This window comes from Tinamus guttatus, unplaced genomic scaffold (assembly GCF_059628265.1).
Source record: "Tinamus guttatus ecotype Peru unplaced genomic scaffold, ASM5962826v1 Tinamus_guttatus_pri_ptg000898l, whole genome shotgun sequence".
NCBI lineage: Eukaryota > Metazoa > Chordata > Aves > Tinamiformes > Tinamidae > Tinamus > Tinamus guttatus.
The window spans coordinates 313,674-324,778 of NW_028289432.1; the positions used below are offsets into that span (position 1 = coordinate 313,674).

At 45.2% G+C, this 11,105-nt stretch overlaps 1 protein-coding gene across 1 annotated transcript in view; it reads right to left on the reverse strand.

The window, feature by feature from the left end:
* Positions 1 to 4,522, reverse strand: part of LOC104580202 (microtubule-associated protein 1B) — a 42,815-nt gene extending 38,293 nt beyond the window's left edge. Inside the window, exons 1-2 of the mRNA XM_088537922.1 lie at positions 4,345 to 4,522; positions 97 to 198 (exon numbers count right to left, since the gene is read on the reverse strand). Coding sequence (XP_088394048.1) covers positions 97 to 198; positions 4,345 to 4,522 — 280 coding nt within the window. The remainder of the gene's footprint in view (positions 1 to 96; positions 199 to 4,344) is intronic.
* Between the last annotated feature and the right edge of the window lie 6,583 nt (positions 4,523 to 11,105).

Here is an 11,105-nt window from a genome sequence, read left to right on the forward strand (position 1 = left end):
AAAAAGAAAACACCAACACAACCAAAAAAAAAAAAAAAAAAAAAAAAACCACACACACACCACACTGACAAACTTGTAAAAAATGAAGAAACTCACCTCGAACTTCAGGAGAAAATCGAGCTGAATGGCGAGACACAAAAAGTTTAAGTTCTTGATCCAAGTTGCATTCAACTAAGTTTGTGTCCCATGATCGGATGCCTAAAATTCAAAATACAAAACACATCTAGTTTGATATATGAGCACTGGAAGTTTTCACTGAGTACTTCTGAATTTACATTCATGTCATTTACATGTTTCTAAATTTCAAAAACAGCTTCTCTTCCTTTTGTGAGGCACGCAACTATTTTTTCCCCCTCCAACTTTGTATTCATTCAGGAAGAACACTTTGGACAGGGATCAGACAAAGGCAAGAGGAGTTCAGTTTTTCCAAAAATAAGTGGGCTTTCTTTTGATGTCCCTAAGTTGACTTTAATGTAGCAATACACTAACATACTGATCAATATCTACAAAATTGGAGAAGAATAACTTTGATTATTTTAGCCATATTGCAAGACAATTGTATTTGTCCCCATGGGGGGGAAGAAGAGAGGGGGAAAAAAAGCCATCATCTAGCATATTGCAAATTAATATTTAAATACAAAGTATTAAATTGTTGACTCCTTTATTCAAAAGCTTTGAAGCATCTCATTTTAAATTAAAATTAAAGTGATATTTTATTTATGAAGTATCAAAACTCTAGTTTTCTTTAAGATTTAAAAGTACTATGCTTGATCTTTCTTCTTTTAAGATAAGAATAAACTCCACAATGCTACTCCTTACAGTAAAGGACTTGACACACATGCTCATAAGCTGTATGATTTTTAAGGACAGTAATTTAATGGAAGAAAAATTAGTTTCCTAGCATAACAAATTGATGGCTAAATTAAAAACTAAAGTATGTGAGCATGCTTTAAGATTTTTTCTATAATTTTCTGATTATCTTTGAAAAATGATGAGCAGGCAGCTGCAGTAGAGGCAAGTCCAGGTACTGCTGCCATTTTGAACACCAACTTTAGCAATACTCTTTTTCCAGGGGGAATGTCAGCAGATATATACAAATCAGCGGGCACATACAGGAGTGACTGCGGGCTTCTAGTGGCCCTTTCCCATGTCTGCCAATGTCTTTCCATGCAATTGAGTCATATCACTTTTGGGTTTGGTAGACATGGGACCAAGGAGAAGCCTGAAGAGCATAGTCAAATCCTCTCTCCAATGCACACTAACTCTTCTGCTAGTTAACTGTCAGGATTTGGGGCCACTCACTTCATTGTTACCTCCTCATCTTTGTTTTTCAGATGAAGAGAAGCATGAGGTTTTGTGTAGAAGCAGCCATGCTCTAGGGTTGAAGGTGATGAGGGGAAGAAGGGGAAGAGCAGAAAGACCAGACCTGCACTGCAGGTCACCCATTGTAGATCTCAGTACTATCTTCATGCAAAGGAAGATCCACATTTCAAGAGCCAAAAACCTCTTCAAAGAGGCATAAGCAGCAAGTCTCTAAGTCTTATTTTCATTTCTCAAAAAAATATCTTGGCCATACGGTACACTTTTGGGGCATAGTTTTGGCAGACAAATGCAGCTCAGTAGGCTTTAATGTTTTTCAGGTGCTGGAATATTTGAGAGCAAGAAAGTAAAGATAATGTAATAGCATGCAGTAGAGCGCATATGAAAGCCAGGACTTTCACAAAGCTGAAGTGTATTGAATAAGTGAGTGCTGAACTTCAAGAAGCTAGAAGATAACAATTCACTTGTCTGACAGCAGGCTCATGAAGGGAGACTAAAAAGCTTCCTGACAGCCAGTTAAGTGATGTGGACTATGATTCAGCAATGTCACTAATGACTGGGGCTGATCCACCACCCCTAGGCTGCTTTTGTTGCAGATCAAGTTCGTGGCAGGGATAAAATTGTGGTTAAACAAGTCAGACTACTGAGCCAGTTGATATCCAAAATACAGGACTCAAAGAAGAGAAAGGAAGCAAAGAGGAAAATAATAAAAAAGATCCTGGACATATCACACACACATAGTAGTCCTAAACACTCGAGCTGGGGTTGGAATAAAATATCCCAGATCTGTAGCTTCATGATTCAGCATTCTGGATGTAGAAGTTATGCAAATAATTCAATCAGCTTGGGAGAGAATGAAGGTAAAACTGGAAACAAAAATCCAAGGTCAACCCAACAATGCAAGTCTTCAGCAGCATGGAAACAACTAGAGGAGATGCAACTGAACAGGAACCATTTCCTTCTGCAGCCTTAGGAGTGCAACACTGCTAGACACAGGACTAGACAGCAGACAGGGCACATGCAGCAGCATTTGCTAAGACAGTGAAAAGATCTTGAAGCTTTCTCTTCACTGCCCCCCCCCCTTTTTTTTTGGTGGATGGTAGAAGATTGCCCCATTAAGGAAATGGCTCCTCAAAACAAATTTAATTTTTGAAAAAAGCAGCTTGCTAAGCCATTGCCTCTTCAGGATGCTTCAAAAAATGACTCTGTACTTTGCCAAGTTGCATAGCATCATGCTACTGATGTGTTATCAGCAGATGTTGTTGGCTGTGACATGTTGGTCTGCAGTTTAGCACATGAATCCACAGTTTTCAGTGATGATGTTTATGAGGGACACCAGAGAAGATACTGAGGCAAAGGCATCAAGAACCCTAAACACAATTAAGACCCTGTTGAGAATAATGGTTGAAAGAAGCCAATTTTTCCAGACTACAGCATGCTTTCCAAAGAGAAAAGGATGAGTCAAGGCCATCTTTACCTTGCACACATACAGCTTCAGATGCCCAATGTACTAATCCAGAACAATGCACCTCTACATCTGATCAAGTTCCCCCCCCCCCCTTTGCTAGCAGGCAAAAATCCCAATGAAATCATCTGACACCAGGAGCAGTGAGGTGATTTCTAATCCAGAAGGATGAATAAACAGGCCACAGCATTCCCTGTGAATAATACCCAACCCAGCAAGTGGCTGTTTGCTTTGCGACAGGAGGTAGCAACAGCAGGGCTACGCAACAGGGACCGCACAATAGAAGCTTCAAGAAGAGTGAGGAGCGTTTCTTCAGAGGAAGGGTGGCACCAGATGTCTTGAGAGCAGAAGTTCTACCCATTTTCTATATATTTTAACAATTTAACTAAAAGGCAGCCCAATCTGTTTTGGCACAATCAGAAGCTAGGCAAAAAAAATAGCAGGGTGCAATGCTGAAAGAGGCTCTGAATGACAAAGCATCTACCTCAGTCCATGGGAGACAATGGCAGCGACAAAGACAAGCAGGTCACAAGGAAGCTGCCTGGCTGGGACCAGGCCGCCCCTTCCCAGAAATATCATGCAGGAGAACCAAGGGAAAGGCAACTAAAGCAGGGCTGGTTGAGGAAACAATAGGGAGCCAGAGATCAAGTCCTAGCAGGAACCACACCTACACGGCAAGGCTGCCACCAGCTCCCCCTTGCAGGGTCTCTCCTCTGAAACGATAGCATTTTCCTATATCTCAGTTTTTATCAGCTCAGGACAAAAATATATGCTTCAAAACCACATCTCCATTGAGTTCAGCAAACTATGGGGCTCAACAAGTGCTCCCTTTGTGCATCATGTCCCTGTTGCAGCACTAGGGCTTTCCTACTTCTCCTCCCTATATGCGCCGTGATTTCCCCTCCCTCGCCGCTTAGGGATCCCACCGAGGACGTGGACAACCACCTCCTCGCTTGCAACCCCTCCTCGCCTCCAAGGGAAAAGCGAACAAACCGCGAGCCTGGGCAGGACAATAACGACTCCGAACACGCACGTATCAGCCTTCTGCGTCTCAAGCACTTGTGTTTTTTTCCAATACGCGTGGATTTATGCAAAAAATAAACAAACACAATACGCCCCAGTGAGGGGCACGTCCGGCTGCCTGGGGCCGGACACAGCTGTGCAGCGCAGTGCCCTCCGCAGGAACGCGCGCGGTACGGGCGCGGCGACGCAGGGCCCTCGCGCGCCCTTTGTCCGCGTGGAGCGGGCGCGGGGACCGCAGTGCAGAGCGCGCCACGCCCACCCGCCGCCGCTCCCGCTGCGGCACCGCGCCCGCCGCAGCGGCTCCCGGCGGGGCGGAGCGCTACCTGCGGAGCACTGCGGAGCTGCGGGGCACAAAGCGCCTCGCGGCTGCAAGAATAGAAATATATATACATATATAAGTTAAACAAATTAAAATGAGAATTAATAAAGACAAATCAGGCGCTACCCGCGCCAGGCAGGGAGTCCCCGGAGCTGCGGCGCGACCTGTGGCGGGGCCTCCGCCGGCTGCCCCTTCCCTCCCTGCCCCGGCCACGCACCTCGCTCGATGCTGCTGACGGCGCGGCGCAGGTGCTCCTCGGTGACGAGCTCGCCGAGCACCACGAGCAGGTAGAACTTCCTGTCGAGGAAGCGGTGCGAGAGGCTGAACGCGGGGCCGGCGGGCGAGCTAGGGCTGCAGCCACTTTCCGCCTCTACCTCCAGCTCCACAGCAGCCATCCCAGCGCGACGGCCCCACTCCCCTACACTCCAGCGGCTGTACGGTGGTAGTGGCAGATAGGCGGGCAGGTGGGTCGGCACGGCCCCTTTTATACGGAGCCGGTGCGGGGCCGGGGGCTGCGGGAAGGAGGCGGGCGGGAGGCGGGGAACTAGCACATCCCCACGCCGCCGCTGTTCCAGCATCCACGGTTGATGTCATCTGCCGCAATCCCCCTCCCCCCGGCCGTCCCGGAAGCAGGAAGGGCGCCGGGAGCGGTGGCGCCCCCGGGCAGCGCGGAGGGGGACTCTCGGAGACCCCCCGACCCCGCCACGCGCTGCGGGGGCAGCGTGGCCGCCCCGTCCTGCTGCCCACCCGGCCCTGCCGCAGGGCTGGAGGCTATTCTCCAAAGCAGCCATATTTTCTTTTTTATTATTTTTCTCCCCCCCTTTTTTTTAAACCTCTCCCCAAGTGGCATTCTAAATATTGGTGTCACCCCATTTTCTCTTTTAAAGCATTTCTCCCAGTAGCATGCTTCTCACAGAGGCTCCCTGCATATATTGCAGGCCCATGACTCATCCCAGAAGAGCGGTGTTTCTGGATGGGCTGCAGAAACCCGTCGTCTCCAGAAGCACAGAGCAGATCAGGTATCTAGTGCTGCACTGGAGCAACTCCAGGGACCAGCGGCATTGGAAAGCATCTACAGTTACCAAAACAAAGGCTGCCTTCCTCTCGGTCGCCACCTGAAAGTTAGGCATCTGAGGCCCACTCAGGAGATAAAGGCAATCACCTCCTAAATGTGTTTTATCCTCTCCTAAAACGGGATAAATCAGCCTGAGATAAATCAGCCTCTTGGAGATGTTCCTCTCGCTCAGCTGGCAGGAGCTAGGCACTGGCTTACACTAAGCATCTTACTCATGTGGCTGCAGTAAAATGGGAGAAATCTCACTGTGATCTAGGAGGGGATATAAACCTTTATAACCTGGTTTATAAAATAACCCCTGGCCCCTGACTGTGAAGACACTTCCTTTGCTGGCAGCTCCTTCCGTTAGCGATTGCGGAGGTTCCCCACCTGATCCTCCAAAACGCTGCCTGCTGCCAGATGCAGGTGCTTGCCTAGATGGACTGACACAGCAGTCCTGTTTTCTCAGGCTGTGTCCCTTGCTTCTGGGGACTCTGGGCCCGTTCTAACTAAAGCACATGTGGGATTATCTCTGCTAAGTTATTTGTTTTATAAGACAGTGCCTAGAAGCATCCACAAAGATGGAAACACAGTTGCTGTAGGTGTTGGTTCATAACATTGTATCTGCCTATAGCACCTGCTGTTTTGAATATAAGTAATTCTTCCAAATAAGTACACCATGGAGAGCAAATCTTGGCTAATGCAGTGTGATGTGTTTGGATGCTGCATCAAAACCAGACTGTTTTTCTGAGCTACTCTTCCAGTGAAGGTTGTAGGCTGCAGACAAGCATTTTTAGAGCCATGCCAGGTAGCTGAGATGAAATTGCGATAAAGAGCGACGGTGCTCGTTCATCATGAGAGCTGACACTGCTGGTAGAGCAAATGCAATTGCAAGTTAACACCCAAGTTAACATGGATGCATAGTCTGTATTATAATTCCCGGAATCCTCCAGACTTGCCACATAGTGCCAACTGGAAGAATCCAAATTTCAAGGTATTCTCCCACTGCAGTACATGGCTCTGCAATAGGCATTTGTTTCAATCACCAGCTGGCATCTGGAGTGTGAAAGCGGCTCTCCAAGGGGATTTCCTAACAGGTTGTGAAATAGAGGCATAGAACTAAAACATTTACCTGCCTCACAACCATAGTAGGGTAAATACATTACTCCAAGAAATGCACACCAGTATACAGAATGTTTAGCACTTTCTGATTTTAAGAAAATATAGAAACATGTATAACTGTGAATTAATGCTGGTGGATTCGAAAAGGTGAAATGAACGTGCTGTGTCAAAGAAAAAAGTCCTGGCATACAGGTAACCTAAAATATACCTCAAGTAGCTTGCTGCGGTAGTCCTCTATTTTGTATTGTGCTGTAGAAGGTGGCATTGCAGCTAGAAGAATGTATGGTAGAAGGTGAGCTGTTACAATCATATGATGTTGTGATGGGAGGTGTTCCCCATGTTAGACCCCTAAGAGGCTCCCTTTCAAATAAAATTGCCTTGCTCTTAGAGGATGCAGACCTCTGCCTTCATATATTCACAAACATATGCTGTTCATCGGAGATGGGAGTGAGGCAAGAAAAGGTGCTTTAACCTCATAGCTGTGTCTCTAGGAAGGCGGCAGATTCCCAGCTCCATGGTCAGTGTTCACACTGTGTCTTGCCCCGGTAGAATCTCTCTCCCGTGGTTTTGTTTATCCTCAACTGCAATGCCCATTCCTATGCTGTGGCATGGAGCAAAGCCCCGGGTCCCAGCTAGACGAAATGTGGAGATGTGCAGGGCAGAGCTGACTCAGTGTCATGTGACGCCCAGTGCCTCAGAGTGATATCAGCTTCCTGGCTGCAGCAGGGCATGCAGTGCGGCCCTTCTTGGCAGGGAGCAAATAACCAAACACACGCAGACTTTGGGAGTAAGCTGTGCTCCTTCACAGAGACACTTACTGATTGAGATCCACTGCTCTCTGGCTTTTTGTTTGGGTTGGGTTTCCTCTTTTACTTTAAAACATCTAATACCAAACTGCTATCCCCACAATTGAATGCAGTCAAACATTACACATACAGCTGTATTTTACTTGTAGAACCAGCCATTTTTAAACTAAAGTTTTAAATAAAGTTCTTGAAGTCTAAAACTAGAGCATCTTTTTTTGGTGGTGCATGCCATTTATTATTACCCAGTGACACTTGGGGTTTGTTCAAGTCCTATGTTAAAGTTTTAAATGAGGTTTTAGTGACACATAAATTCTCTGCTGGTGCTTTGTCCAAGGCCAAGTGTCAGCCCTGCCATAAAATAAATAAAAATCCCCATGCATTGCTTCAGACTATTTAAGAACTTTAATGAAAGCAAAGTGGTAGACATTGTCTTTGCAGAGGGGAATGTCAGCGTATGGACAGCAGGGTGTGCATGTAGTAGTGCTTCTGCCCTGGAAGTTTCCTGAAGCAGGTAGATTTTGATAAGGAAAGCTAAAGAGACATAACATATCAGAGGTGGAGCTTTGCCAACCTCCATGGGAGATGTGTGCAGAATGTGCCACCAATCCTAGAGCAAGCCTTGTATGTTTTGGACCTCACCCGATGCATTCCTGGTGTAACACACTCTCACTGCTCCCTTAGATGTGATCCTATATGCTTCATTTCCCAAAGTCAGCAGCTCCTCCATCCCCACGCAGTGCAAGCTTTGCCCCCCAGGACCTCCTGGGCACAATACCCCCTTCCAGCAGAGCAGAGGTAGGAGCCAAGACCCTATGTGTCTCTGCAAGCACTGGGCTTAGGGATACTACTCCTTTGGAAATAGGGAGGCATCCTAATGAAGCCAGGATACAGCAAAGACCAACAGCTCCAGAGGCAGCCACCTTGGGGGGACAGCGAGGGGCTCAGGCTCAAGGCTTGGAGGGAAAGAGGTTGTGAAAGAGGTTTTAAGAGAGGAAATGTATACCTCTTGGTTTAAGATTGGCCAGCTTTAACCATTTAGCTACATAATAAATAAAAATTAGTTCCCTGGCATTCAATTCGAGCATTTTAAATTACAGTACTTTTCAAAAAAAAAAAGTAAATAAAAACAAACAGCAAAAGCAAGAAATACTGTTTTTCATTTGCTTGTGGTGAAATACCTGTTTACAGTCAGCATTTCTCTGCTTCCCACTCCTCCCACTTTGTAGAAAAGGGGGAGCTTTTTATTGTTTTTAAAAGTGAAGAATGGTAACACTGTTTTTAAAAATAACACTTTCTCTCACTTTCAACTTTCTCGCTTGAAGTGATAGATTATAACACAAAGTAACATTTTGCTTTAGTTTCCCTTTGGAAAAAATAATTATTTTTCTTTAGCATTATTTTCCTATTTTTGTTCAGTGCAAAAAGCAGAAATTACAAGTAAAGAAAAGAAGTGGGAAAACACTTTACTACCATATGGAATGGGAGGAAAAAAAGGGGGGGGATTCCCTCCTGACTTAAAAAAAATGAATTTATTCTGAAATTTGTTATGAAAAATACATACTTTTGAAAATAAAATGACTGATTTTCTACTCCATTATTGGAGAATAAAGAAATTTTAACAAATTAGATCCTGTTTACTAATTAAGACACTTAAAATTCAGTGATAAATGATAACTAAGATATTGGAAGCAATGCGACCCATTGTACCACAAAACTTGGTGTATAATTAAAACCTCACCATCCACCAAGCTGATGGTAAGAGGTTGTGAATCAGCACTGTGTTACAATAGTTTTGCACCTTGCGTGAACTGTTTTGAGCTCTCCTGAGCAGGAAGGAGAGGAATGGCCTGTTGATGTGGGAAACAGCTTAGATTTAAGGGAGTGGGTCAGGCAGCTCCTCCGCTGCCCTGTATATCAGTCGTTACCCTAGTAACATGTTGTGAGGATGGAGACAGGCCACTCAGTCACCCACTGCTGCATCCTGTCTGCTCGGGTGGCAGAGCACCCAGGGGTGCTCTGGTTTTCCTGCTAGGTTCAACATCTATAGCTGCCTCTGGGGACACAACAGCAAGGAGTTATTTTACATGCCTGGCATATTTGGCTTCCCATCTAGTTGCAAGATCCGCCTTAGTAGAGCTAGGCTACCTAGCTCTACTGGTTCTGCAGGATTTCAAAATAAATATTTTTATAAGGGTCCATTTCCACGTCCCCTTGAGCAGGCTGCAATAGAAATGCCATATTTCTACTGCATGGGCAGAATAGGAAGCACAAATCCCTACAATCACTGTTTCACAGCGTACACTGACAGGCTTGTGAACATGGAAATGAGGTCACTACTGGGTCCATGTGTTGCATAGGCCTGCAGCCTTGCACCAGGAACAGCCTCGAACTTCCAGGCCTCAGCAGCTCCCCATATCCTGCAGTTGCAGCCAGGGCAATGCATTAATCTGAGCCCTTGGCCCAGGCTTTTTTAATGCATACAAGCTGTCCTCCTGCTAGGATCTTGATACGGCCTTTCACTCCAGTCCTCTCTCAAGGACTCTGGATTTCACATAAGTTGCAATGAAATGTGGTCTCTTCCTATGAGAGTGATTTGTGACTCTCCTATTGCCTGAAATACACTTTAGCCATCCTACTAACATGCCTCATAGTCTTATTGCCACAATAATATGGTTTAACCATTTCAACCAGAACAACACATATTTCTTCCATAAAAATTGATATGCTTACAGAATAGACAGGGGGATGTTTATCTTCATTTCAAATGTCACTCACACCAGACTTGCTCATTCGGACCACCTATGGGACTAACCATCTGCTTCCTTGCCACTTGCTGATATATGCTCTTGTGGCTTAAGAGCAACATTACTATCAGTACAATGTTGCAGTATCATTTTGGCTCTTTTTTTCCCCTTTCCCTTTGGTTTCTGTCTAGTGTTTATCAGCCTGTTCCAATAAGCTGATGGTTTAAGGATGCTTTTCTTCTGATCTTTCCTATTATATCTCTTTTTTTAAATAACTCCTTCCCAGTCATCAGTATTTGGCAGTGGGTTGGGAACTGCTGACTAAGGGTCACGCTGCAGAAGGGACTCAATGGTCCGAGTAGCAGCAGTGCAGCAGGGCTGCGATAGGGCAGTGAGCAGAGGGCTTTGCCCCTCAGATGCTATTTTGAGAGCACTTAGGGAAGACCACAACAGTACATCTTCACAAGTGGGGGTTCCCAGACTCAGCATCTGCCTCTCACCCATCAGAGTGTCTCTTGGCTTCCCCTTTGCCCTTGCAGGGCTGTAACCATGCTGTGGCAACCAGGCCTTCTTAATTTTGTGTTCTTCTCCAGATATGTCACTCAGCTTCACCCAACCTAGCCTGAACTTCTGTGGATTTTTTCAGCCTCTGTTTATGCTTGTTCCTAGGACTACTTCAGTGGCTGCTTAAACAGGTGTTCTAGCTATTAAAGGCAACTTTTTAATTTCAATTTTAAAATGGGTTAGTTACAGTTTAGTCTTGGAAGCCCAAGGAAGGCAAAATTTACATTAGCCAAATCTGAAGTATTTTACTGTAGTCACAATATACACACTTCCAAGATAGCAACAATTAGGTTTTCATTATATGGCACAGTAATGCATATTTAAACGCCCTCATATATGTAAAGCCTCTTTCTCCTCCCAGTAATCCTACAACTATAACTTCCTATGTATGAGAACAAATTTGTCCAGTCCTGAAATGCTGCTCTTTCTGAGGTAAAATACAACATGTTGCAGTAGCATTTACCTCTTTTGTGAAAGAACATGAAGAAATCTCTCTCTTCCATGCAACACCATGGAGTAACATTGCACAGGCAGAACATAATTCCCCTTTTTGGGTAATACAAAGGCTCTGGATTTTAGCAACAGGTGAGCAGAGCTATCTTTTCTCATTCCACCAATGAGAATATGTTAAATTAGAATCATAGAATCATTAAGGTTGGAAGGGACCTCTAGAGATCATCTAGTCCAA